Below are 25,535 nucleotides of genomic sequence, written 5' to 3' on the forward strand. Positions count from 1 at the left end.
AGACGTAAACGTCGAGTGCGTTGAAAGGGTCGCTTCAAGTGACAGCAAACACAGCCAACATGGAGCAAACAGGCCAAGTCAAAAGCAATGTGTGGGAGAAGCGCCAGACAAATTGGTTATCAGGCATCTTCTTATCTCCAAAGAAACGTTGGCGTGGTGGTGGTGGTGGTGTCAGACGCCGGTCGAGTCAACGGCTGACGATGCTTTTCGGTACGGGAAACAGTGTGAATGGCAACATGATTGATGGGGAGGGGAATGTAGCAACATAAGGGGAAAGAGGCAGTCAGCTGAAGCTACTCACAGATGAAGCCAAAAACTGTCTCGGGTGCCAAAGGGAGTTCTCTCAGGCGTGCACACGGGACGTGCGAGCAAGTAGTGTCTTGTGTCACTTTAGCGGCGTCGGAGAAAGGGGGACGGTGGGAAAAATGAAAGAGGCAAAGTTGACCTCTTCTTCCTCGACAGTGCGGCAGGTAGCCGTTCAGGATGTCGACTTGCTCGAGTGTAGATGATCAAAGAGCGACAACGATGAGGATCTGTACTGCACAGATGCAAGATTCAGATATAGCGAGGTTTGCAGCATGTCCGTTGTGTAGCAAGTTCGTGCAACACACGGTCTGGCCTGGCCTGGGCTGCGACGTGGTTACCTAAGGTGCTAAGGCTCCCTTACTCTTTCCCTTGGCCTACCGAAGTTGCACCTTCCGACTTGTGACTGGCCTGAGCTGCCAAGCCTCTCAAGCCTCTTTTTCCCCTCCCCCGCCTGCAGGCACGACCAGGAGACGAGATCGGAAGGCAGGCGCAAAAAGTTCGGAGGAAGTCACCGCTGAATACGCGCCTGTGCGATTCAAGCCAAGGCTGCATACATAAGATGCCATGAATACTTATCACCCAGCCATCACAGGCTACATGCTTGATGACTGTCTATCCTCGATGCTTTCATTTCTGGAGGATAGATAAACGACCAGGGTAAGGTTGGGTCGAAGGCGAACACACTGATGCAGCCTGCCACCATGCGCGACCCATCGAACGCGTCAACTAATTTCACCAGTACAACCGATCTTTCGTTTTTCATGTCGGATCGCAATTCTTGATTGGGTATTCTACTGCACTATCCAAGCTCGCTTCCATACTGTTCCTGACCTCGAAAGAAATCGATCGACAGCTGAACTTCCTGGACCAGACTCCTGCCTATGACGATTACTCATCTAAGCAGCAGAGGTCTTCTCCTTGGGAAGAGGGGTGGTTCGGAGGTATGGCTTGATGATCTTAAGATCGGGCCACAGCTTCTGAGCCTCCTCGGTCTTGACGGGGGGTGCGACAATGACGTCGTCACCGGGAACCCAGTTGATGGGGGTGGTGACTCGCCACTTGTCACCGGTCTGGAGAGAATCCACAATACGGAGAACCTCTGCGCTGTTGCGGCCAGTGGATGCTGGGTATGAGAGGATGGTGCGGATCTTCTTGTTGGGGTCGATCACAAAGACGGATCGGATGGTGAAAGCGATGCCCTTGGAATCGACGTTTGTGGCATCTTGGTGGTCGAGCATGTCATATGCCAAAGCCACCTGTCTCTGCTTGTCTCCAATGATGGGGAATTGGAGGTCGCTACCGGCGATTTCGTTGATGTCTTTGATCCAGCCACCATGGCTCTCAATAGTGTTGGCGGACAAGCCGATCAACTTGACGCCTCTTCTCGCGAACTCGGGCTCCAATTTAGCAAAGGCACCAAGCTCAGTGGTGCACACAGGGGTGTAGTCTTCGGGGTGGGAGAAAAGCACGACCCAGTTGTTGCCGATGAACTCATGAAAGTCGATGGGGCCCTTGGTGGTGTCGGCCTTGAAGTTGGGCGCGACAGATCCAAGACGGAGACTAGAGAGTTGGAGCAGTCAGCAGTGGTCAATGAATGGATCAGGGTACGAGAAAAGTTGCAGAGCTTGTAGAGGACTGGATTTCCAATCAACGAGGACAGCGGGGGAGAACTCACGGCTCAGGACGCTCGACGGAACCCATGTTGACTGTGTTGTAGTTTGGAGGATTAGATCAAAGGCTTTAGTGTGGTTAGATAGAGAAGAAGACTCAGGCAGACAGTCCAATTCAAGCAGAGAGAAGAAAAGTAAGAGGGAAATGCAGTTGCATGTGTCGAGAGAGAGAAGATTAATCAAGTAGGTAATTGCATGGTGGGAGCGTCTCGGCCGGCGCAGAAGACAAATCCTGTAGTGTGTCGCCTCACAGACTGAGGCAAATCCCTGCAGGCCGACGTAAACTCTGCACTTTGGCCGAACCACCAAATACACATAGTGTAAGAGTGGGTGGCATGGCCGGCTTCGAGGATTGCATCACACCAACACAGCATTTGCTGATGCTTGGACCGACAAGTCGGGTGCCCGCAAATGTTTTTTCTTGCGATGATATTGAACAATCATCGAGCGAGTAGATCACGCAATCTGGAGGATCCGGTCCGAATAGGTATGGCGCCTTGGCTGGTTTTCTCCAGAAGGTGCCACTAGATGACACTTTATTCGTACACACTCCTACGCCTGGCCAGAACCAAAGTGTACCGCCCAACAGGCACCGTGGGGACCGGTACTGGCACACGGACCCTTGAACCTTGGGTACCACGGTACCTACTAGTTACTGTACAGTACCTAGGTACCTAACCTAGGTACTAAGCTTATGCTCAAACGTGGTATTGGGTTCCAATAGGCGTGCTAGGTATCAGGCATGTACGGAGTATTTCCAGGGTCTACACACGTGAGTTGCCCCTCACTTGTTGGGGCGAGGTTTTATTACTCATCAATCGCCGGAGCACGTGCGCTGGCTTCAAAAGTTCTCGAAAGATTGGCAGCTTTAAGGGACATAGGCTCAAAGTCTCAACTTGTCACTGACTACGCCTCACCGCCCAATTTATATCTATGTCATCTATACATCTACATTGCGTGAGTTTTTCTTCGCTTACTCATCACTCGCCAGAGAGAGGAATGATCTCCCAGAGGAAGAGAAGAGACAGTGGCGTCTCCTCATCCATCGCAGAGGCTACCAAAGGAGGGCAGGATACGTGTTTGACGAAACGCATGACCATTTACCACGTAGGCCGGTGACAAAGAGCGCGACCAAGATGTCCTACGAAAGAGATATCCTAAACGCTGGCGAATATAACCGTCAAAAAGGACCCAAGGCAGCAGTCTCTCATGGCCATGGTACCCAATGACAGCTTTCCACGTTCGATGGTGTTCGCCTTCCACTGTAGCCCTGTGACTTCTCCCAGCCTTATTGTCTTGCATGGGGTATAGTGGTATATTCTTGCATTCAAATCTGCGACTGTCTCCGTACAGATGGCATCAGTCCTTTATTGGTAACACTGTAACTCCAGCGAGTCTCAAATCACAGCCTGGACTCAACCAATTGTATAAAGTACTGTGTATACACCCCGGTGCAATTCTCGAGAGCAAGTTGTATCTCACACTGATCAAATGTAATTCATATCTTGAGCCTCACGTCTGGCTGCATCAGCCTAGACTGATCAAGTGAATGATGATATGGCGTACAGTCAGAATACCTCTCAATCAGCTTCAAGTCATGGCCGACCAAAACTCAGCAAGCTCCATCAAGTCTGACGAGTACATTGACCAGTTACCGACACCGCTCAAATTGCTATGAGAACAGATTCCAAGACGCTTGAACAGCTCTCTTCATCCGCACGAGCGGCACAGAAAAAGCGGATGGGAAAGGCAATACAGAGCCTGGTCGAACGCCGTGAGAGACCTGGCAAAAGAAGAGGGGAGCACTGCAAGACCAGAAGAACCAAAGACAAAGTGAACAGACCTATAAAATTCAAATTGGAATGGGCAACTCAACCATAGCTCATGTTTGGAAAGCTTCAAGCAGCTTTCGGTCATACTCTTCCTTTTGATTGACCTTTTCGTCCATGAAATTATGACTCTGCCTTGCCCAGTATGCAAACGTAATTAAGCAAAATTGGTCATTCTCACGGTGTAGACGAGGAGAGAGTGGTTGGATTCTATCGTAAAATATCGGATGAAGACCTGTCGCGCTTTGCATTGCAAGCACATACCAAAATGTGCCACGGTCCCAGCTCGCATTCATGATGGAAGAGAGCTGAAGGGCATCTTTGTCAACGCGTTGTAGTTCCAGACTATTTTTCTCCTCTTCTTCCATAGCTTGCATGAATTCTTCTCGAGGTTTGTTGTATGTATCGACGTCCAGGGTATCCACAGCCTGGTTTGTAAGCCAAAGTGGTGGCTGCATAAACTCCTGTGGAAGTATAGCTGTCCATTCGAGGTCAATGTGACACGTGAGGTTCCAATCACGGTCAACGATTATGTTGTGGCGATTCATGTCTGTTAGCTGCATGGTGAACGGCCCTTCGTTTAGATCCCGCCGAAAGAAGTCTGCTCGCACTGTCCTCAGCGTGGTATGGGCAGCCATTTGAGAGACAGCATCACCAAGCTCAAACACCGAGTTTGGTTGGTGCCGCAATCGACTATCATGACAATGGAGAAGGTCATCGATGTATGCACCAACTGTATCGTAAGTGCGATTCCTGGGAATATCCAGCGGGATGCCCTCGCTCTCTAGATCTTGAAGCTCGGATGTGAGAGGACGATTTGCTAGGCGAAGAAAACCATCATCGTCAATTATCAGGGACCCGATACGGGGAAAGGGGACTCGGGCCATCCTTAACATGGTCTGGGCAATTCCACGAAACAGGTGTTTTCGAAGTCGAGGATTCACCCGGCCTGTTTCCCAAGTGTCGGATAACCTCTGCCCTCTGGTCTCGTCGATATATTCAATCAAAAGGTATGGTCCCATTCCCTTCCAATTACCATTATGATGTGGGACGAGATCCGAAGGGACAGGAAGGCCGAGCCAGGACAAGAAGCGACATTTGAGGAGGCGAAAGAGACGAGCATGAACGGGGCGTTGTTCAGTCGAGGTGAACTGTCCAAGTCATATCAGCAAAAGACATCGGAATGATGATCATGTTGACCCACACATTGGCCGCTTGAGAAACCGAATCCATAAAGTCGTATCCGGACATTCTTGATGCATCCATGTATATGTTGCTGCCTCACATCGAACTTTTTCGTCACGATTTCCAGAGCAAAAAGTGCCGTCCCCTATTCGATAAGGGAATGGGAACCGCATCAAAGCACATTTTGAACCATTGACTATCACGGGGACGCACAGGTTGAAGGCTCCTTCCATCCATTCTTCGGAGTCGACGATCTGACATTGGGACGGGGAGCGGAGATTCAAATGAAGCGCAACACGTTGTTGAATGACACTCTTATGGCGGAATATGAAGGCTAAGAAACGCTGAAAACGGTCTGGGTAGGTGAGATGATGAAGGATATTTGTTTCCCGGGTTTTGGCATCTTCGTAAGTGACCTCCTCGCCCAAGAGGAGACGAGTGGTCGTCATGGGGGAACATGGGATAGGTACGGAATCTCAAAAATCGCAAGGGAATGGGTCATGTCAGTAGACGAATCAGTAGACCAAGACAACGGGTTTCATGACGAGTAGTTCAAGGGGGGCCATCGCGTACAACTCATGAGGCGCGAGGAAAGGAGGCAGGCGACTGTTTTTAGTCGAGGAACAATACATACTACGGAGTAGGCGGAAACTCTTCCGAGGGAAGGAGCCAGTGCGATGCAAGGCATTTCGTTTAACCTGCCGTGCCTGCCACAGGAAGTAGTAAGAACTTCTGGAAGTTGCAAAATGCATCCGAATGACGCAACCAGCCCATCGTCTGCGTCACAATTTCACCTCATACATTTCTCTCTGTTCTTGTTTCTCTGTAGCAGGGCAGTCTTCGGAAAATCTAGACATGGCTGCTTCACCTGTAGGTATAGTTTTAGGTTTGGCCAAAATGTTCCAGCAGGCCCGGCAACAATAGCCGGGTAACTTCAAGAACCAGGGTTTAAAAATGCTTATAATATAATATATACGGATCACCCATCATCCATGATCGATGATTAATCATTATACATAGCATTGGACCACGACTCGACATTGAATATACTACACCCTGCTGAGATAAATTCCTTCTCCCATTGTGTATTCGTTGCTAGATCAAACCCTCCCCAAACCAGTAACGCTTCACCTCGACGTCATGGATTCAGCTCCCCCAACTGGGGAGAATATAACTCCATCGTCAGCGGACCAGCTCCCTGATGCGGCGGTGGCACTTGCCACGAGATTCTTTGAAGCTGCGAGACAAGGCCAGATGGACATGTTTGAACAGGCTTTACCACATGGATTGCCGGCAAATTTGACCAACGGGAAAGGAGATACTCTGGTAAGCACCAGCTACCCGTCGAATCTGCTTTGAATCTGCGATATCCACCGATATGAAACTGACCAGAGGAATCAAGCTCATGCTGGCATCTTACTATGGCCATGCACCACTCGTCTCGCTCCTGCTAAAGCACGGCGCTGACCCGAACAGACTGAATGATCGACAACAGTCTCCTCTGGCGGGGGTGGTGTTCAAAAACGAGAAGGAGGTCATCGATCTTCTCCTCGAAGCGGGAGCTGACCCTGAATTGGGACAGCCAAGTGCAATTGAGGCAACGAGGGTAAGTCTCCTTTAGATCTGGGGTCGAGTGGTCACTGACGAATGCTAGATATTCAAGCAGGAGGAATACGAGAGTCGGTTCCAAGAAAAGATTGAAAGATTGAGAACCCAAGGAGCGAGAGCAAACAACGGGAACTGAATCCATTCTGCAAAGCCATGCAGATATGGTGTCATTATCATGATGTCGTAACGCTCATCAGCTTGCTGTGCTAATCATCATATCCGACATCTGTCTATGTACCCGGGGTGTGAGACTCAAGATTCTGTCTCCCTCCATGTCCACCAACGCCTTGCTCAAAAGTCACACAAGAGTAAATCTCCAACCATCACTGATAAGCGTGCGTGGGTTCCTGTCGAGATCGAATTTGTCGTTGGACAACCTTCTGAGAGGGCACTTTCAAAGGCGCGAGTTGGACCTTGGGATGGCACCCTTCACACCAGTCATATTTTCGATGTTGCATCAAATGCATCTGGTGACACCATTCGGCCACCGCAGTGGTTGGTTCGAGAGATGTAGCCGAGGTCGTGCGGGTAGATGATGTCGACGAGGACGGAGTTGACTTGTGGCCGGTACTGGTGTTCTCGTCGACCTTTTTCAGTGCATTGTCGAATTCGGTATAATGCTTCGAATATGGAAGTCGAGGCATGATGAGATGAACTCTTTGGAGTTGGAAGGTGGATGGATGGAAACAACACAGGGGTCGGCTGTAATCAGAGGTCGAGGAGGGACATCCGAGCTATAAAGGACAACGGGTGACACTGACGACTCTGTATGAGTTCATACCATAACGGGGGTGCCGGCAGGTTAGGGAAGAATATTTGGGCACGCCCGAGGTCCCACAGAAGTACGTCTGGGGGTGGGTAAACGCTTCTGGTTGATGGATCGAGCGATGGTAAAGGATGATCCGAATAAGAGCGTTATCGAGATCGAAGTGCTTCTGTAAGTAAGACTGGCTCAAGACTGAGGATGGAGAAATGATCGGCAGACAGGTGGGAAAAGGAAAAGCTCCCTCGATACATATATCAGAACGACTTGTAGGTCAGTGGATACAAACACTTGTGCACACACGCACGGTGAAACCAACGATTTCGGCACCAAGTGTGCATTACTCGCACTGACCCGGCGTGATAAGACTCAAGATTTTGCACATGCCCACTGCAAACAACCTCAAAGTCCCAACGTCTAGTGTGGACTGACCCCTGCCCCTGGAGTTAAGAATAGCCTGAGATTTCAAGCCACAGTAGCTGCCGTCGAACACCGACGTGGTGTTTGTTTCACTCGGTGATGTGACCTGGCCACAGTTGCAGTGGGACCACTGTGGAATCGATCGAGACCAGGACTCAGGACTTTGGTGTTGATCTATCGTGCTCAAAGATTAGAGCAAAATGCATAAAGGATGCAAACGTGGCCGACTTTCAGGCTTGATAGGATGAGGTTTCACAGGGTGGGGGTTCATTTTTTCCTTTCTGATGGGAGGTGGGTGGATTGACTGACGCAGGACGCGTTGGCTGCGGCCTCAACAAAGAGCGAGAAAAAATCAGCTGATAGGCGCAGCCAGTGTGACAGTCCCGGCACAACCTGTAGCATAAACCTGGCGTGCCTGGAAGGTGCGCAGAATGGCGAAAAGAAATTCGATGCCAAGAGTTCGACGCAGGGCAACTGCATGGGGCATTCTTACCCTTCGGTCTTGCCCTTAGCCACCCACTACAGTGGCTCTCTGGCTCTCTGGCTCTCTGGCACTCCTTATCGGGGCAGAACTTACACTGAAGCCCACTGAAGCCCACTGAAAACGACCTGTAAGATCTGGCCGAGCTCACCATACTCCTTACATTGGCTGTACTTAGCACGTGTAGGCATCTGAGGCGTCGACTCGAGCCCCTTGCCCGGCATCCACTGTCACTGAAACAGACACTGAACTCTCAAGATGTGTACCTGAAGCACTGCCCGCGCGCGGTGGTAGGTTTAAGCCCAAGGCCTATCTTTGGGTGCGCCACACCTTATCGCCTCCTCAACCATGCGTGCGCCGCTCGCGACTTGCTCCCTATGCTAGGTTGCTCACCATCAATCTCGACATTCTCCCTCGTGCTGTTCAGTTACGTATGTGTATGCTACTACAAGTGTAATCGTCTTGTCCTTAATGTTCACAAGGACAAATTTGAGCAACAAGTGTGTCGGGTTTGTGGGACTAAGTGGGCTGCGTGCCCCCTTGGGTATGTGGCCAAGATCAATTCAAACGCCTTTGCTTCTAGATTGGCGGTACTTGCCCAGGACCAACAACACGTGTCTGCTCAACCAGACCTACGTAACTACCTTAGGTACATAGGGTAACTACCTAGGTAGGGAGGAAGGAAGGAAAGTAAGGCGTGGGTGCCGTGGATGCATACCCTTAAGTCCCAGATATTTTAGGTTCTTCCCTCCAAGCTTGGCAGCCTTGTTGGAGCACGAGGCTCTGCTCTCCAGGCGTGGTCGATCTGACGTTCGTTTGATTCTCGCACTTGGCTCGATCTGACCTTCACTCCCCCACTCCATGACCTTTCCATGCGCAACCATGCATCTGCATCACCCTGGCCGCAAACACATACTATGACAAGTGGCTTCAAGCGGTCTCTCTTTTCTAAGCCTGCATGGGCTGCCGCTCCCACGCCAGCAGCCTCATCAAACTCGAAAGACAACGACTCCATCTTCGGCCAAAATAATGTCTACAACGATATAGTCCAGGCCGAAGAGGAGCGCCGCCGCCGCCATCTAGCCAAAGCGCAACAACGGGCAAAAAATGCCAACGACGCTGGTCACAAGGCCAAGAAGAGGAGGGTTTCTGCCGACTCAGGTGATGATGGCCATCCAGAGTCCGATGCGCGAAGCGCATCCAGCCCAAGCAGCGGTGTACCCGGGACTTCGAGGCAGCATAGCCCCATGACCAGCAAGGAGCGAGTCTCTCCCCCGGCTGAGATCATTCACCAACCCATAACAAGAAGTACTCCAAAGAAAGAGAAGAAACTCAACAGTGGACTGGAAGATTTGCCGAGACCCCGTCACGCGCCCCCTTCAGACCCCACTGCCACATCAGTTGATGCGGAGGAAGAACAAGATGAGCTCGTAGTGTTGACACCACCGAGACCGCAGAAGAAGTCAACTCCCGTCAAATCCAGGCCAGCCCCACCACTCAGTGAGGGAGAATCGGAGGAAGAAAGCGAATTTGTCAAGGAGCTCAAAGCACAAGCACGAGAAAAAGCACGGCTTCGACGATTAGGCCTTGAGCGCGAGAGATCTCGCACTCCCTATGACTCCTTTACAGAGACCAATAATGTCGGGGGTACTTCTCGCGTGGCCTCAACCGGAGCACGAACAGAATCACCTGTTTCCCCAAACCAAGCTGCCTCGACCATTCTCCGAGAGACCACCGTTTCGCAACCACCTGAAGATGATCCTGAGATCAAGCTCTACATCAAATCGGCTATCCCCTCCACAAAAGATCTTATTGTCAAACGCAAGACATCGCAACCACTCAAACAGGTTCGTGAATTCTGGTGCAACATCAACTCAGTTGACCCCAAAACCGCAAGCCAGGTGTTTTTCACCTGGAATGGGACTCGGTTGTTCGACTCGACGACCATGAGAGGTATCATTCAGAAGCTCAAGGCAGACCATGCTAGAAAGAACAGGAGCTTCAGTCAAGATCTTGTCGACTTGCACAAAGACTCGGACGATGAAATGATAGAAGACCCTAGCCGGGGCCAAATCATGATTGAAGCCTTGACGCACGATATTTTTGAGCAGCGGCAACGGGACAAGGAGAAGAGGGCGCGACAACAAGCAGAAGGAATAGAGGCCTCGGATGAGTATGAAGGCGGGGCCGGGGGCGCAAGCGAAGCTGCTGCAAAAGAAGAAGAAAAGATGCGGACCAATATCAGAATCCGACTGGTAGCTCGTGACTTGGATCCGTTGACTTTGAATGTTCGACCTCATACATCGATTCGCAAGATAATGCAGGGATACGCTGTCCAGATGGGGCTTGACAAAGGAGCCACCGCTTGGCTAGTGTTTGATGGTGAGAGGTTAGATCCAGAGAGTACCGCCGAGGACGTTGGATTCGAGAACGAAGACGAAATCGAAGTTCATATTCGTTGACGTCAGCAACTACAAGAGCCATCGAAAGATGCAAAGTGGAACTTTGTAGGGTTGGACTCATGTTATTCTTGACTTTATCCATGTGAATTACGAGTAGCCACAGAATTATGATCACGAGAACATGAAGTTGTTATCAAAAACTTGAATCTTTCCACATCGAGTCATGATTTGATGATTTTTGTTTTTTTACCATGGCGAAACGCTAATGATCCTCTCAATGGAATGGATATACAGCCGATTGGAACCGTGCTTTGCCCATGAGCATCTTTCCATTGTAGAAAGACGAGACGAGATGACAAGGGTCACAGTCGGTGGTCCGTGAATGTAGGCATGTCCATCCAAACTTGATTCCATCACCCAGCTGTCGAAATAAGATGCTCGTCGTCCAAGGCCGGAAAAATTTGAGCGGTGGAGGTCCGGATTGATGTTGATGATGATGATGCATTCATTCATTCCAACTCCGTTCCACCACACCACCTTTTCCCAGCCCACGAACCCGCTTCCTCTCGCATGTGTTGGAAAAACACCGGTCCATCTCCCGTTTAATGACCACCAGCTCTTCTCGACTCGGCAATGACTCGTTGCAGTTCGTCGACCTTCCTCTTGGCGCGGCCAAAGGTACCAAGCTAGAAAAAGAGGAAAAATGTCAGTCTAGGTAATGGGGGAAAGGTTGCAATAATGGGGGGGCGAATAGGCGTCACAACATACTCGCTTCTTGGCCATCTTTCTCGCTCTCTTGTCCTTGGAGTTTCTCAACAATTCGATAACACGACGCTCATAGGGAGCAAGGCCGGCGACTTCCTTGACGATCTCACGAACGAAGGCAGTGCGCTTGCTCAAGTGGCCCTTGGTGCGGCTGATGCGAGGCTTGGGGGTGATGGGAGTGACTTTCTGTATGAAGAGAAGAGCGATATCGTTAGTGATTGATTCATATTTTAGTGGTTCATGTAAGGCAAGTCGAAATGGGTGGCAATGTGGGAAGAATGTGTCCAAGTCGATTTCGATCGAGGGACGACGAGAACGAGAGAGAAGCCAGATTACTGGAATGTAGACGAGTAGCTCGACTTTGCTGGGTTGCTCGAGTGATTGCGGTACGATTGGTATTCTCTTTCTCGTCCTCGTCGTCCCCGATCTCTTTTCGATTGATCGACTTCCTCTGCAAAGCGACTGGTCCGGTTTGCATCGTGGGTTCAGGTCTGACTTACGTGGCCCTTGTTGGGTCCGACAATGATGCCGGACTTCTCAGTAGCTTCCTTCGCCATTGTGTCGAAACGGCGGTGGGTGATACTGAGTTGAGTGTTGTCGTCGATGGGGAAGATGGGACGAGGGTTTCTTTCAAACTGCGGTTTTGCATGCCTTCCAAGCCAGCAGTCGCAAAAGTTCGGCCTGCCAAGCCTTGTGCGGTTTGTGTGTGGTGCACTGTAGGCCGAAAAGGGGAAAGTCGATGATGGTAGTCTTGGCATTTTGATGAATGCTGAGTCACGTGAAATTCTTTTCAACATTGAACTGACGCTGGAGAAATCAGGATGAAGTAGAGTCAAGGACAAGCTCAAATTACCAGCACTGGTGTATGATTTCTGGCATTAGTTTCTCAACTCGGTAGTCTCGTTCCCAAGACTGAATCAAATTACTTCATATTTCAAGATTCAAGAGCATGATTGACCAACTTCTTATATCCCTCCAACGCCTCTTCCAAAGCGCCCACCGTCAGACCTTCATTCCTTCCATGTGCGACCAGAATGCTGCCTGGACCATATAAATATCTCTTGACCGACTTATCCACGCGCAGATTGGGTACATCAGTCCCGTAGTTGACCGTGATGACGTCGAAACCATCCACATCGGCATCCAGCTCGACGGGGCCGTAGCCTTGGGAGAATTCGAGTTGGAGCAAGTGATCTGGATCGACGGCTCGAATGGCGTTGGTGACGATCTCCTGGACCTGCTTTGGATTTCCGCCGGCGAGTCTGAACGTAATATCTGCCGTGGCAAGCTCCGGAACCACATTGCCGGCGACGCCACCTTGCATGTAGCCAACATTGACTGTACTCTTTCCGAACTTTTCGCTGCGAGGTAGTCCGCCCTCATCCTCTGGAATGTCGCCTAGCTTGTCAAGGGCCAGTAGAGCTGGTAGAATCATGCTGTTGGCACTACGTCCCAGCCATGGATAGCCTGAATGAGCTGCCTTGCCGTGGGCTGTGATGGAAACCATAAAGATGCCTTTATGACCGGCCGCGAGCTTGCCTTCAGTGGGTTCGCCGAATAGCACCGCCTTGTAGTTACCATTGGTGCTTTGATATAAATCAGAATCGGAAAAGTGCTTCATCCCATCGCCACGTTTCTCCTCGCCGACGACCAACAGCAGTGCCAGATCTGCAGGGTCGATGTCCGAGTTTGGGTCAGCTAATAAGTCCAGAATCGTCTGAATCTGGACAGCAACACACGCCTTGTCGTCAACCGTGCCCCTACCCAAGATGAGAATTTCGTCTCGAGACGCGCCGGCTTTCTTGGGAGCTGATAGCGAGTATGGAATGTGTGGTGGTACTGTGTCGATGTGTGAGCTTAAGAGGACCTTGGGCGAAATTTCAGATTTGAAGGTTCGCTCAGCGGATCCATGCTTGGAAGGATCCGGGTATGCATAGATATTCCAGCGCTTGGTGTTGTCAGGCGCGGGCACGTTCTGGGTCTCGACGGTAAAGTTGTGGTCTTGAAGGAATGAGACGATCAGTCGCCCGATCTTCAGCTCGTTGTCGGTCACAGATTCAACTTCACAAAGGGTTCGATGGAGTGATAGCAGAGGCGACGATGCGATGACATCGGAGAGCTTGTACTGGTTGAATGCTAGAGATTCAATTCCTGTAATGGCGTGCTGAGCAGTAGGAGAGCCCGCATTGGCAATTTGCACAGTTGTCAGCAGCAATGCCGCCGGAATACCAAACACTTTCATCGTGTGTCCTATCTCGTGCTGACTCTTTACATGAAGCGTATGGTATCCTCGTGTTCAATCAGGCAACTGATGCGATTTCAATGGTTTGTTGATTGGGAATGATGGAGAGAGGAGGTGTCGAGATCATCGCTGAACGTTCCACTAATAAAAGTATATAATCCGACGATCCTTCAATATTGCTAGCACTTGATGAAGTCAAAGCCAATAATCAACAATCCAGCCCACAAACGCCCCTGGGTTCATAGGCTACGGATAGTCGATTAATTTTGCAATGCATAAGTCACCCATGCCCCCAAGTCTCGAGGAATTGTAGAACAGTAATCTCTTACCAGCATTGACTGGGAAACCTATAGCTATGCTTAGATTACAAGAGTTACGCTACTTCGCTTTGCCTTTGCCACTGCCATTTATCGTGGTCTTTGTCTTCTCCTTTCTCCGTTCCCAAACCATGAGGTAGCTCTCTCTTGTAAACAAAGTCTCAGCTTCAGCCCTCTCCACCCAAAGATCTTGGATTTCTAGCCATTCAGGCAGGTCATTCCTTTGCGCTACGGTTGCCGCCTTATCCCGAAGCTGGACCTTCCATGCCACTTTTGACCCTTCTCCTCCCACGGCTTTATTGGCAGCATCCGCAGCGTTTGAATCTTCGCCGCCTCCCGTCGACATCGAAGTCGTGTCGAGAATGATATTGGCGACCATTTCATAGTAGATGGGTTCGCCAGGTGGGTGAAGCGCGGGATTGGGTTCGACATACGGTGACATGTCAAGTCCTCGCGGCGAGGGGAATGTCACAATGGTGGGATTTCTTTCGGATACAAATTTGTTGACGGAGAAGCGTTTGGTGTGAAAGAGGAGGTAAGGAGGAAGAGGATGGAGAAGTCGGTGGCGGACCCGCTGTGACGACTTTTCTGAAGCGTTGATACCATTATACTTTTGAAGTAGAGTAGTCAATGGCACCTGAGGGATGATGTTCTTGGACTCGACGGCATCACGGAAAAGTGGTATCGGAGGCAGGTCTAAAGTTAGGATCATATAAGGAGTGGTGGTGGTCTTGATGATTGACGAGTCTTCAAACCTCAAGCGATCTCCGGACACATCAGACTTGGCCGTGATCTCTTGAGACTCGACTCTTAGTTTGCCCTGGAAGGTTCTTTGAATGATTGAGGATAATGGTTTCGTTTTCGAGCCTCCTAGAGCAAGGTGTAGATTGTTCATAAACCACGACATAAATTCCACGGGATCGGATTGTTGAGTCAGTGTAAACCTCTTAGACGACCTCAGAGCAATCTCCTGCAACAACTCATGCGGCGAGACGTGGTTTCTAAATGCCTTGGAATTCCATAGCTTCCTTATGAGTGTGCTGGTTCGGATAGGCAGTTGTGCGGCAGTCAGAGGGAATTGGTGAAGGAGAAAGAAGTTTCGTAAAGGAGCGATATGGGCCAGGGTCTGCACCACAACATTCAGGTAATCATTCGCCTTGATATTATTCATCCCAATGAAACCTGGCCTGTATTTTTTGTTTGCCAAATCGGTCGACTCTTTGGGGACTCGATCCAACTTCTTGACCTCTTCTTCGGAGAATTTAGGATCGACCACGTACTTGATGTCGTCCAAGCTCTTGTTATGGACCTCATAGCCTTCGGGGAGCACATAGACCTTTTGGGTCTCCAAGTTGATGTAGACATGATGGTCAAGGTCAAGGGCGTGGAAATAGGCATGCGACTTGGGTCCTCGTCCTTGGAAATACTTGCCACAGACTAAGCAGGCATAGACGTTGATGTTAGCCAAGGTGACTGAGCATAGCTTTTCAAAGTCGAAATCAAGCAGGGACCGGTTGATCGTGTCTAGATAAAGATCGCTATATCCTTCCGTGGGGGCAGTTTGCCGGAGGGGCGCAATTGATGTTCTGTCTGGGTCTTGGTCGTCATCAGATTCATCGTCGCTGGAATTCGCAGACCGGTCATCGTAGCCATTGCTGTTGGTTGAATTTACGGTAGAGGTCTGGGATTTGGTGTTTTGAGCAGCTGAACGCGCAGATAACCCATTGGTGTAGCCAGAGTCCTCCTCTTCAATCACATCTTCCACACGTGCCTTCTTGCTTGCGGGTGAAGGGACATTTGAGAGAGCTTCGAGAGGTTCTTCGGATTTTCGTTTCGCCATTGCTTATGGACAATCGTGGCTCGTTGCTCGTTGCTCGCGTCTCATGGTATGGCAAATGTGTCGAGAGTCTTCGAGAGTTGACGTCTGAGACTGGCCAAAGCAAGTTGGAGAACAAAAAAGAGAAAGAGCGACCGACACAAGAATGCGGTCAACTGCGGGGATCAGCCTGATGGGGATTGGGGCCAATCATTGGCCAGAGGCCAGCCTCGTCAGACCTCCACCTGGTGATACTCACCATAGATGTTACTTGTATGTACAGATAAATGGAAACGCTGCTTCAGTTGTGGAATTCTCTTTATTGTGACATTGGATAATCTAGTACCAGGCGGGATCCAATCAAAATTGACCCCAGCCACACAGCTCGGTCCCTAAATCCAAGGCAATTCGTGTCGTCGTCCTCCACACCCCTAGAGTTATAAGGGCTTCCAGTCCCAGGCTTAGAGCCCATGCATTCCAGAAGTGCATTGATTTCAACCCTGAAAGATCCAGGAGAGGCCAAAGGTCTGCCGCACGTGCTTTGATCCCCAGTTTACTCCCCAGAACCGCTTCTGAAGCAAGAGCCCAGTTCGCCAGAGATCTGAAGAACAAAATATCAATCGGAAGCATCAATACCGACTTGACCAACGATGCCACACTGCGAGTCAAAAATTCGGCCCCGTGAGTGGACAGTCTCGTCAACCGATATCTCACACCAACTCTGCGCCCCCCCTTGCCCCCCCTCGATTGGCGAGGCCGAAAGATGTTTTCCTCCTCCACTGGCACTGGCCCCTCCTCAATTTCTGTCGGACGGCGTACTGGTCGTGGCATAGCTTGGGCTAGGCTGGAAGCACGAGAAATTCCAGGTATTGGAGTGCTGACTCTTGGCCATGTTTCCTCCATCTCATTCCTTGCACCGGATTCTTCAACCAGCGTCTGCCATGTTGGAGTTGGTGGCTCTGGGTCGCCCAAAATCTCATCTAAGTCTTGCACAGTGTTTGGCGCGTCTTGTCCTGCGACGTCAGGCGAATTGTGCCCCTGCTCAACACTCTCGCGTGTCGATGATGCCCGTTCCAAGACTGCACCAACAGTCTGAGCTGTGTCGTCGACTTCTTGTGCTGTCATCTCAATATCGAGATCATGAGGATCGGGAGTTGAAGTCGATCCGCTGATGGAGCTGACCGAAGCCGCATCATCCATGGAAAGATCTGTAGCCAAATCAACCTCGACTGTGTCAATGTGGTGATCGCTCATTGTATATTGTAAAGCCAATATCCGTAACGTTTGATCCGGCAATCGTACTCGGGACCTGGGATCTCGATTTCGTCGGTTCATATCGGAGTAATAAGTAGCCACGCGTTGAAAGAAGGTGTGTTTCAACTGAGCACACATTTCGACCGGCAAAAATCCTCTTCGGACCTGAAAATTTCTTTCCCAGAAATTGAAGACAACACAGAGCACATTTTCGCACAAACGGATCACGTCTTGTTTGCTTGTTTCCTGCGCCTTCGAGCGGATTCGCTGAAGCAACGTCATACCAGCTTCAGGATAGACGAAGCGCCGTGAGTGAACTATTGACACACCATCTGGCCGTTCAGGTCTGGGAACAAGACGATAAACCATGCGATGGACCCGTAGGAATAAAAGACGTCCCAGTCGGTCCTGTATGTAGGCAAGCACGAATGGATGCAGTAGCACAGCTTGTGTCTTCTGTATGATACCTGATATGGAACCTGTCTCCAGAACTGGCCAAGATCCCCACGAGGAGTCCACGTCTACCGGTAAGAATGCCCACAGAGGTGGAATCAAAGTGTGAGGGAGAATCGAAAGTGTTTGAAGCACAGAGCAGGCGTAGAACGGGTATTCTAAGGTAAACCACGCGACTTGGAGGCTGCCAAAAGTTAGCTGGTCTTCATTTCTCGGGTGGAGGAGATAATATCACCATTCTCGTCGCAAAAAGGCTAGCCACCTTCGGAACTTTGACACCCTAAAAAGTCTGGTGGGCTCTATCACAAGATTCTCTTCGAGAATATTGTTTCTGAAAGTCTGGCTGATCTCTGAGACAGCTGCTAGGGGATAACCCCCGAAGAAGAATGCTCTGGCGCCGACGGTATTCCACTCTGAAACGATTGTGCTCGTAAAGGGTAGGCCTAGATGTGACCGGAAGCACTGAGATGAGTTAGACATGTGGAGATACACGGCCAAACTGGCATACCATTGTCCGTCGTCGCATTGCAACGATCCAACGAGTCGATAGTCTGCGATAGACCTCAGCGAGGGATCTGCATAGGGTGCCGGCGACAGTCTCGTCCGAGAGTTGTTGGTCTTTCTGTTTGGACGTCATCGCATCCCAGCGGCTTTGATTGGTCTCAGCGCGCTTGACAACCACGCCAACAATTGAAAGGACATCGTTCTGCGCCCGTCTCAGCTTTAACCGAGAATGTTCTGATCTCTCGTTGTGAGGGTGACCCCTGGCGTCGAACTCCTGAATGTATCCAGAGGCATTGTTACGCTGGGTGTTTGGCCCAACGATAAAATCTCCTTCTTCATCACGCAACGGCGCTTCGAACGGCGATCTGCCCTGAGAGAGTATCAGCTGCGATTGGGTGACAACGGTATTGCTCTTCCTTGGCCTGGAAGACAGAAGTCCCGTGGCTGACTGAGTTTGCTTACCAATGCCAACCTGGCAAGATGTGACTGCCTACCCATGTCTGCAATTCAACAATTGTTGTCTGATTTGCACAAGCCACGAGTCTGGTGTCAAGAAGTGGCTCGATTGACTGCATCCATCCAGTCAACCACCTGCATGATCGGCTTCGCAGACCTGCTGTGGGACCACCACTCTTTAGCGTAGAGGCGGGTCCAAATAGTGATATAGGCAAGACTATTCACCGTCGAAAATATTCTGAAATTGATGGAGTCGACAGGTTTCACATAATACGTTAATAAAAGTGATGTAGAGACAGTCGGTGATGCGGAATTTAGTGAGCCACTAGAGCCAAGAGATCGGCGCGGAAGCTAGTAACTAGCTTAAACCTTATGTTCCGCTCCGCCCTGACTGTGATATTTCTTGGAGAAATTTTCTAGGGACCGTCCCTTAGATTTCCTCAACCACATAGCCAGGACTCAACTTGCTCTCCAAAAAAAGGCAACTCTTCCAACAACAGGCACATAGATGGACTCCAACACTGCACAAATTTGACGCAATCATGGCCACCAAGGTCGAATTCAAGACAACTTTCGAGGCAAAAAAGACCATCGAACCTATCTTTACTGGAGGCGAGGTTTCCAGCAATGCTACCGGCAGCCTAATCGCAACTTGCGTAGAAGATGATGTCTTGGTGGTTGACATCAAGACAGTGACTGTTTTGTGCAGGATCGAGGGCGACGGGGAACCAGTCACCAGTCTCTGTTTGGCTCCCAATGCATCATGCCTGGCTATTTCATCCAGATCGCTGTCGTTGCGCATCTATTCCCTGACACCGTCACCTGATATATCTGTCCTCGAACACAAACTTTTGAGGACGTTAAAGCCACACAACACTCCCGTCGTATCAAGTACGATTGATGCGACGGGCACATTACTCGCGACGGGCGCTGCCGATGGCAGTTTGAAAGTCTGGGATATCCGTGGTGGTTACACTTCACATACGTTTCATGGTCATGGTGGCTTAATTTCAGCTCTCAAATTCTTCACTGCAGATTCCAGTGGTCTAGCGACACAGGCAAACTCCAAGTCAAGTCGGAAGCGGAAAAGCCGGGAGGAAGAACAAGAAGAATCACTTCCCTCGAAATCAATACACCTTGCGTCAGGTAGTGAAGACGGAAAAATCCAGATCTGGAATCTCTCTGCACGAAAATCAATTGCCGCACTAGACTCCCACGTGAGTGTCGTCCGCAGTCTTTGCTATTCTGAGGACACGGGTATCCTGCTCTCTGCCAGTCGAGACAGAACGATCATCCTTTGGGACTCGACGACGTGGAAGCAACAAAGGGTCATCCCTGCTCTGGAAGTGCTTGAAACAGCTGGCTTTCTGAATGAAGGCCAACAATGCTTTGCGGGAGGCGAACACGGTATAGTAAGGATATGGAACACAACTACTGCGCGGGAAATCACGCCGAAACAAACGCCGGGGCTCGAGAATGATTCCATCTCTGCAATCTTTAATGTCGCCGACGAACACGCCCTCCTTTCTGTCCACCAAGACCAGACTCTCAGATTCCACGACATCACCAAGTTGGCAACGGGATTCGGAACGGGAGATACGCTAGTGCTTCCGCTTTTACGGACGATATCTGGCAATTTTGATGAAGTTATCGATATGACATGTGTTGGCCATGACAGGTCTCTGGTCGCTTTAGCGACAAACACCGAAAGTATCAAACTCATCTCAATCAAAGAGTCAGCACACGACTCATCCAGAAGTGCCCCCAGCTTTGGAAGTGATGTCGCCGTACTCGAGGGCCATCAAGACATCATCATTTGTCTTGATGTGGACTGGTCCGGCCACTGGCTCGCAACTGGTGCCAAGGACAATACTGCCAGATTATGGAGGTTGGATCCAGAGTCGTCCTCCTACAGATGTTTTGCCATATTTGCTGGACATGCAGAATCACTCGGCGCAGTAGCCCTACCGCGTAGCCCTCCTAGCGACGGTCCTGCGTTGAGAGCACCGGCAGATCACCCCCCGGCATTCCTCCTTACAGGCTCGCAAGACAAAACTATCAAGCGTTGGGATACATCAAAACTGAAGTATTCACCATCATCCACCGAACCCCATACCGGCAGCAAGGCACTCTATACACGAGTAGCTCACGACAAGGACATCAACTCCCTTGATGCCTCGGCCATTGCTCCTCTCTTTGCTTCCGCCTCCCAGGATCGAACCATTAAGATTTGGTCTCTGGAAGACGGATCTGTTACGGGAATACTTCGAGGTCATAAGCGAGGAGTCTGGTCCGTACGGTTTTCACCAGCAGGCACACCGCCAGTCAATCTATCTGAAGGTGGAACCAGCGGGTCGAGGGGACTTCTCGTCAGCGGCTCCGGTGATCGTACCGTCAAAATTTGGTCATTATCGACGTACACGTGTCTGCAGACGTTTGAAGGCCACAGTAATTCAGTGCTCAAAGTATTGTGGCTCCCACCCTCCACCCCATCCAACCAAGACTCCGATTCCTCTCGGGAGCCTCGGCAGACACATAACAACAAACCCATGATAGCCTCTGCTTCAGCTGATACCCTTGTCAAATTGTGGTCACCCTACTCTGGCGCCGACAGTGACCATCTCCTCGCCACATTGGACAACCATACAGACCGAGTCTGGGCCCTGACCTCTGCAACATCTTTCCCCCAGGCTACAAAATCTGCAAAATCACAATCCGGAAAAGCTTACCCCCTAATATCGGGTGCCGCAGATGCTACCCTGACTTTTTGGGAGGATACGACCGTCCAAACGGCTAACACAGCCTCGTTGAAGGCCAGTGCCCGCATCGAACAAGATCAACAACTGCAGAACTACATCAACGCCAAGAATTACCGTGAAGCCATCGTCCTTTCGTTGACTCTGAACCATCCAGGGCGCTTGCTCCATATCTTCCAAGACGTGGTCAACCTGCCAGATTCGGAGAAACAGCCCGACAGTATCATGGGTGTGACGGAGGTGGACGACGTGCTCGCCTCGCTCGACCATTTGCAACTATACACGCTGTTGGAGCGGGTGCGAGACTGGAATACGAATGCACGTACGGCAACGGTGGCGCAACGGGTCTTGAATTGTATCTTCAAGAGATATCATGCCAGCGTCTTTCTTGACATGGCTCGAGACCGTCGTTTGAAGGGGCTAAAGGACGTTATGCGGGCTCTGGAGGTCTACACCGAGCGTCACTACAAGAGAATGGACGATCTGGCGGACGAGAGTTATTTGATTGATTACACTCTGAGGGAAATGGATGGCGTGGGCCGTGGTTTGACCGGTGCAGATCGAGGAGACGAGGATGTTATCATGGTTTGACAAGCCTGGACTGTACTTGCAAGCGATAGGAATGTAGATGCATACTGTGGTCTTGCGTAGGGCGTGCATGTCACGCCCCGCAGAATATAATTGTATTCTGTTTAATGTCTATCTCGATGTCGTCGATCGCGATCGCGATCGCGATCCCTGTCCCGGTCGCGGTCCCGGTCACGGTCTCGCTTTTCAGCTCCATCTTTGTTCCGTTCTCTGTCACTGTCACGGTGACTTCGACGTGACGAGCTGGAGTCATATTTGCCATCGTCTCGATCACGATCTCTGTCCCGGTATTTGTCCCGATGCCGACTCTCGCGGTCATCATGACTATCATCACGTCGTCTCCTCTCTCTTGACCTGCTTCGATCTTTTCTTGATCTTGAACTGTCATATTCCCGATCACTTCTGTCGCGCTTCGAAGAAGACACCCGAGAAAATGAATTCATCTCGTCGCGATAGCTGCGTTGATCGTTGGCTTTGTCTGAGTCTCGCCCACGATCTCTTCCACTGTTTTCGAGGTTTCGGTCCCGTCGCGACCGCCAATCTTCCTCGGCTTTTTCGCCTTTGGATTCTTTAATACGCTTTTGGAACTCCTCTTCTGTGATGCGCTCTCCAGTGGATTTGTTCTCTCGCATTAACGGCGTAAAGAAACCTTCCCCTTTGTTGTTCTTGCGCATGTCAGCTTTGCCCCATGCCCCAATCTCAGAGATTGATCCTGGGGCAGCTTTGGCGCCAATGCCGAGAAATCCTTCTTGCTTTCGCACTTTGACAGTCTTGTCATCGGTTTTTGGAGTCAGGTCGATCACCTCGCCATTGGCTCGACGTTTCTTTCCCATGCCTCTCAGCATAGCCAGACCAAACTCTTCCACGGGCATAGCCGCATACTCGTCCAGCGTGCATGACTCGGGCCGAGACGCCACGTCCTCTCTGAAATCTTGGGTCTCGTCCCTCTGAGTAAGCCTGGTATTCCCTTGCTGATCAATCACTGCTGTTGATTTGGGCTTGTTCGAATCGTCACCAAGAAGTGCATTGAGAGCCTCCTCGTCTGCGGTCAGGACTTTTGGGTGGTCTTCGATCACAGGTGTTTCCGGACCGTTCTTGTGTCCATTTGTCTCTGGTGTCTGATCTCCTTTCTCTGCAAGCTGTATACCTCCTATTGTGCTTGCCTCCTGTCTCTCAATCATTACGACATCGCCACCTTGGCTTTGGGCGACCTGAACATCCTCCGGTAAAAGGTTCTTGCGCCCTCGTTTCCGCCAATCGCCATTTCCAGGGTTTTCAATTATCCTCTCCTGATTCTCCTGTACAGGCTTGCTTAGAATAGCACCACTTGATGAAAAGCCAGTAACTGACTCGTGTCTTGGCTCTTGTTCGTCTTCATTATCGGAGTCGTTATGGAGTGGTTGGAGTGATTTAGTGGATGAGGGCCGGATCGGTCCATTGGGTTTGCGAGTGGGGAGTCGAGCGCTAGGGACAGAAGAGGGAGGTTTTTGTTTGCCAAATCCGAACGAGATAGGTTTCGACATTGCTGTACCACGACTTACATCTCAGGAAGAAGAGATATATTCGTGGCGTTGTTGCGCAAGAGACAGGCATCAAAATGCGGAGAGAATAAATTTCGTCGGAGAAGTTGCCATGATGGATCACAGGGTTCAACTAGTAACTCTATCTGCATTAAAGTGCTTAGCGCTCTGCTACAGACTGCGCCAAGGTGTTTAACTGTCTCCCATGGTTAAGTGGCGTGGCTGTGGCCTTTTGTAAGGCAGCCGCCACATGATAATTCACTACTGGACGCGTGCTTGCCTCAACCACGAATCACAGTCACAGTTGGTCCACCGTCACCGTCCAACCGCTTTGAATTCTCTACAAAAACATCAGCCTTCTCATTGTTGATTTGTTGCGGCGTTCTTGTTTCTCAATTTCTCCATCGCCTGTTTCTGCCACGTCCTACTCTACTGATGTACTGTACTCGCTCGCCCTCGATCAACCCGACAGTTGCAAGCGCACGCATCCAACTTGGCTTTGCCTGAGAACCCCTCCAAGTTCACCGATACCTACCAAAGGAAAACACACGACCATGGATCCAAGCGATGAGTCCCGGTTAGGGACATTTCAGAAACATATCGAGGACATGCGCAATCTCTCTCTATGCAAGATCTGCATCAAACCCTTCTATGAACCGTTCATCCTTGCCTGTGGCCACACATACTGCTACTCATGCCTGGCGAGCTGGTTTGGTGGAGGACATGGCCGGAAAAGAAATAAGAATTGTCCGGATTGCAGAGCTGCTGTGACTGTGCAACCTTCTCCAAACTACCTGTTACGCGACCTCTCACACATGTTTGTCGGTCGAGCAGAACTCTTGCCTGAAGATGAAACCCTGGAAGAACACCAAACCGGCAAGAGGGAGGAGGCTGATCTACTTGCCGCCGATCGTGCTGGACCTGGACTGTTTAAGGGAGCCTTCGCAGTCAAGTCTCGTGTTCTTCGGCTGGGCGGTGGCATCCTTGATGCCGAAGACAATGTTGTTCGTTGCCCGGAATGTCACTGGGAACTTGAGGAAGGCCACTGTGGCCAGTGTGGATTTCGCGAATTCGAGGCAGACCAGAGCGAATCCGATTCTGACCTGGATTCGGAAGATATGGATAGCCTTCACTCTGGCGCCACCGACTACGGTGAAGATGGCAATCCCATTGACCACGAGTTCATTCGTACGATGAATGCTGGGTTTTACTATGATTCCGATACAGACAGAAGCGACGACTACGACCACGACGAGGATGACATGCATGACTTCATCAATGATCACGGTTCGGGTGAAGAAGAGGACCCTGGTAATGACAGTGACGACTCAGTGACCCGTATTCACTACTTGAGGCACAATGCTGCCGTAAGAAGACAGCGAGCACTTGATTTCTCAATGCCATTGCCTTACGCCAGTCGAAATCAAGGCGAGAGGTCTGCGGCTCGGTTTTCTTCACCAGAACGTTATGATAACCAGTCCGATGTCAACACCAATTACGACGAGGATTCAGCCTCAGAAGAGGAAGACGATGTTCCTGCGCCTCCCCCAAAGCGTCGCCGGTTGCAACGTATCGTCATTACCGATGATGAGGATGAGGGTGAGGACGACGGAGCCGAGAATGAATCGCTCACTCGCTCAGAACAATCTTCTAGCCCCGAAGAGGATGAGGTTACCGATGCCTCATCGCGAGCCGGAAATACGTCAGCGTCGCAGTCAGGCGATGAAAGCGTGTCGACTGACTCAGGAAACGAAGAGCATGATACAGAAGGAGACAACTCTGAATCCGAAGAGTCGGACGACACCGCAATTCGGCCAGCTCAATCCGCGGCGAGACGTAGGGCATTTCAGCAAAGTCAGCGACAGGGAAGAGTAGTGGGAAGATGGGGCCGAACCAATGGGCACTACAACCATAGACCACTGCCGAGAGGTACACGAGTCAACTAACATTGTTGGGTGCTCATCGAAGTAGTAGCGTCAGGATTGAGATATCTCAATCAGTATCCTGATGCTACCAGGGCTTCATGTTAGTCCTTGGTGGAGCCTCAGTTGGAATAGCAAGGCGCTTCGCCAAGGTGTTTACGGGGGCTATCGGGCAAAGACTCAAAAGATCTCATCGGTGCCGGTAGCGGTAGACCAAGATAGCGAAGATACCCATTGACTTGAAAAGGGTCAGAATAAACCAAAGATTGATGAACCAT

At 50.5% G+C, this 25,535-nt stretch overlaps 12 protein-coding genes across 13 annotated transcripts; 4 read left to right on the top strand and 8 right to left on the bottom strand.

Annotated features, from left to right (window-relative positions):
- Positions 1–1,202: 1,202 nt before the first annotated feature.
- On the bottom strand, positions 1,203–2,007 carry PV10_02356 (uncharacterized protein; the record flags this gene model as incomplete). Its single annotated transcript, XM_016366660.1, has 2 exons — positions 1,203–1,866; positions 1,982–2,007. The coding sequence occupies 2 exons, from the start codon at positions 2,005–2,007 to the stop codon at positions 1,203–1,205; spliced, it is 690 nt and encodes a 229-aa protein (XP_016226178.1).
- Positions 2,008–3,858: 1,851 nt separating this feature from the next.
- On the bottom strand, positions 3,859–5,439 carry PV10_02357 (uncharacterized protein; the record flags this gene model as incomplete). Its single annotated transcript, XM_016366661.1, has 2 exons — positions 3,859–4,956; positions 5,098–5,439. The coding sequence occupies 2 exons, from the start codon at positions 5,437–5,439 to the stop codon at positions 3,859–3,861; spliced, it is 1,440 nt and encodes a 479-aa protein (XP_016226179.1).
- A 560-nt stretch (positions 5,440–5,999) lies between these two features.
- Positions 6,000–7,606, top strand: PV10_02358. Of its 2 annotated transcripts, XM_016366662.1 has the most exons (3): positions 6,000–6,316; positions 6,393–6,596; positions 6,645–7,606. In XM_016366662.1, exons 1-3 carry the CDS (start codon positions 6,131–6,133, stop codon positions 6,732–6,734), a joined length of 480 nt encoding a protein of 159 aa, XP_016226180.1. In that variant the 5' UTR covers positions 6,000–6,130; the 3' UTR covers positions 6,735–7,606. The 2 variants fall into 2 exon arrangements, with proteins under 2 accessions (XP_016226180.1, XP_016226181.1); XM_016366663.1 differs by having other exon boundaries at positions 6,393–7,606.
- PV10_02359 (uncharacterized protein) lies at positions 6,640–7,680 on the bottom strand. The gene has a single exon (XM_016366664.1). The coding sequence runs from the start codon at positions 7,240–7,242 to the stop codon at positions 6,922–6,924; it is 321 nt and encodes a 106-aa protein (XP_016226182.1). The 5' UTR covers positions 7,243–7,680; the 3' UTR covers positions 6,640–6,921.
- Positions 7,681–9,127: 1,447 nt separating this feature from the next.
- On the top strand, positions 9,128–10,835 carry PV10_02360 (uncharacterized protein). The gene has a single exon (XM_016366665.1). It carries the CDS (start codon positions 9,135–9,137, stop codon positions 10,722–10,724), a length of 1,590 nt encoding a protein of 529 aa, XP_016226183.1. The 5' UTR covers positions 9,128–9,134; the 3' UTR covers positions 10,725–10,835.
- PV10_02361 (60S ribosomal protein L36) lies at positions 10,767–12,069 on the bottom strand. The gene is made up of 3 exons (XM_016366666.1): positions 11,930–12,069; positions 11,433–11,615; positions 10,767–11,350 (listed from the first exon to the last, which is right to left on the bottom strand). The coding sequence occupies exons 1-3, from the start codon at positions 11,984–11,986 to the stop codon at positions 11,267–11,269; spliced, it is 324 nt and encodes a 107-aa protein (XP_016226184.1). The 5' UTR covers positions 11,987–12,069; the 3' UTR covers positions 10,767–11,266.
- A 276-nt stretch (positions 12,070–12,345) lies between these two features.
- On the bottom strand, positions 12,346–13,762 carry PV10_02362 (uncharacterized protein). The gene has a single exon (XM_016366667.1). It carries the CDS (start codon positions 13,669–13,671, stop codon positions 12,364–12,366), a length of 1,308 nt encoding a protein of 435 aa, XP_016226185.1. The 5' UTR covers positions 13,672–13,762; the 3' UTR covers positions 12,346–12,363.
- Positions 13,763–14,033: 271 nt separating this feature from the next.
- On the bottom strand, positions 14,034–15,922 carry PV10_02363 (uncharacterized protein). The gene has a single exon (XM_016366668.1). The coding sequence runs from the start codon at positions 15,826–15,828 to the stop codon at positions 14,050–14,052; it is 1,779 nt and encodes a 592-aa protein (XP_016226186.1). The 5' UTR covers positions 15,829–15,922; the 3' UTR covers positions 14,034–14,049.
- Positions 15,923–16,119: 197 nt separating this feature from the next.
- On the bottom strand, positions 16,120–18,732 carry PV10_02364 (uncharacterized protein). Its single transcript, XM_016366669.1, has 4 exons — positions 18,478–18,732; positions 18,020–18,385; positions 17,747–17,973; positions 16,120–17,695 (listed from the first exon to the last, which is right to left on the bottom strand). The coding sequence occupies exons 1-4, from the start codon at positions 18,511–18,513 to the stop codon at positions 16,165–16,167; spliced, it is 2,160 nt and encodes a 719-aa protein (XP_016226187.1). The 5' UTR covers positions 18,514–18,732; the 3' UTR covers positions 16,120–16,164.
- Positions 18,733–18,924: 192 nt separating this feature from the next.
- Positions 18,925–21,859, top strand: PV10_02365 (uncharacterized protein). Its single transcript, XM_016366670.1, has one exon. The coding sequence runs from the start codon at positions 19,014–19,016 to the stop codon at positions 21,816–21,818; it is 2,805 nt and encodes a 934-aa protein (XP_016226188.1). The 5' UTR covers positions 18,925–19,013; the 3' UTR covers positions 21,819–21,859.
- Positions 21,860–21,886: 27 nt separating this feature from the next.
- Positions 21,887–23,372, bottom strand: PV10_02366 (uncharacterized protein). Its single transcript, XM_016366671.1, has one exon. The coding sequence runs from the start codon at positions 23,336–23,338 to the stop codon at positions 21,920–21,922; it is 1,419 nt and encodes a 472-aa protein (XP_016226189.1). The 5' UTR covers positions 23,339–23,372; the 3' UTR covers positions 21,887–21,919.
- Positions 23,373–23,648: 276 nt separating this feature from the next.
- On the top strand, positions 23,649–25,534 carry PV10_02367 (uncharacterized protein). The gene has a single exon (XM_016366672.1). It carries the CDS (start codon positions 23,890–23,892, stop codon positions 25,279–25,281), a length of 1,392 nt encoding a protein of 463 aa, XP_016226190.1. The 5' UTR covers positions 23,649–23,889; the 3' UTR covers positions 25,282–25,534.
- The last annotated feature ends 1 nt before the right edge of the window (position 25,535 follows it).

This window comes from Exophiala mesophila (genome assembly GCF_000836275.1).
Source record: "Exophiala mesophila strain CBS 40295 unplaced genomic scaffold supercont1.2, whole genome shotgun sequence".
Lineage (NCBI taxonomy): Eukaryota > Fungi > Ascomycota > Eurotiomycetes > Chaetothyriales > Herpotrichiellaceae > Exophiala > Exophiala mesophila.

What these genes read in the sequence shown, in the direction of transcription:
- PV10_02358 (XM_016366662.1), top strand. Translation starts at nt 6,131, where the DNA reads ATGGATTCAGCTCCCCCAACTGGGGAGAATATAACTCCATCGTCAGCG. An exon ending in ACGGGAAAGGAGATACTCTG is followed by an intron (nt 6,317 to 6,392) that starts GTAAGCACCAGC and finishes AGAGGAATCAAG; the next exon opens with CTCATGCTGGCATCTTACTA. An exon ending in GTGCAATTGAGGCAACGAGG is followed by an intron (nt 6,597 to 6,644) that starts GTAAGTCTCCTT and finishes GACGAATGCTAG; the next exon opens with ATATTCAAGCAGGAGGAATA.
- PV10_02359 (XM_016366664.1), bottom strand. Translation starts at nt 7,242, where the DNA reads ATGCCTCGACTTCCATATTCGAAGCATTATACCGAATTCGACAATGCA.
- PV10_02360 (XM_016366665.1), top strand. Translation starts at nt 9,135, where the DNA reads ATGCGCAACCATGCATCTGCATCACCCTGGCCGCAAACACATACTATG.
- PV10_02361 (XM_016366666.1), bottom strand. Translation starts at nt 11,986, where the DNA reads ATGGCGAAGGAAGCTACTGAGAAGTCCGGCATCATTGTCGGACCCAAC. An exon ending in TCGGACCCAACAAGGGCCAC is followed by an intron (nt 11,616 to 11,929) that starts GTAAGTCAGACC and finishes CTCTTCATACAG; the next exon opens with AAAGTCACTCCCATCACCCC. An exon ending in GAAAGATGGCCAAGAAGCGA is followed by an intron (nt 11,351 to 11,432) that starts GTATGTTGTGAC and finishes CTCTTTTTCTAG; the next exon opens with CTTGGTACCTTTGGCCGCGC.
- PV10_02362 (XM_016366667.1), bottom strand. Translation starts at nt 13,671, where the DNA reads ATGAAAGTGTTTGGTATTCCGGCGGCATTGCTGCTGACAACTGTGCAA.
- PV10_02363 (XM_016366668.1), bottom strand. Translation starts at nt 15,828, where the DNA reads ATGGCGAAACGAAAATCCGAAGAACCTCTCGAAGCTCTCTCAAATGTC.
- PV10_02364 (XM_016366669.1), bottom strand. Translation starts at nt 18,513, where the DNA reads ATGGGTAGGCAGTCACATCTTGCCAGGTTGGCATTG. An exon ending in ATCTTGCCAGGTTGGCATTG is followed by an intron (nt 18,386 to 18,477) that starts GTAAGCAAACTC and finishes ATACTCTCTCAG; the next exon opens with GGCAGATCGCCGTTCGAAGC. An exon ending in GCCTTTTTGCGACGAGAATG is followed by an intron (nt 17,696 to 17,746) that starts GTGATATTATCT and finishes AACTTTTGGCAG; the next exon opens with CCTCCAAGTCGCGTGGTTTA.
- PV10_02365 (XM_016366670.1), top strand. Translation starts at nt 19,014, where the DNA reads ATGGCCACCAAGGTCGAATTCAAGACAACTTTCGAGGCAAAAAAGACC.
- PV10_02366 (XM_016366671.1), bottom strand. Translation starts at nt 23,338, where the DNA reads ATGTCGAAACCTATCTCGTTCGGATTTGGCAAACAAAAACCTCCCTCT.
- PV10_02367 (XM_016366672.1), top strand. Translation starts at nt 23,890, where the DNA reads ATGGATCCAAGCGATGAGTCCCGGTTAGGGACATTTCAGAAACATATC.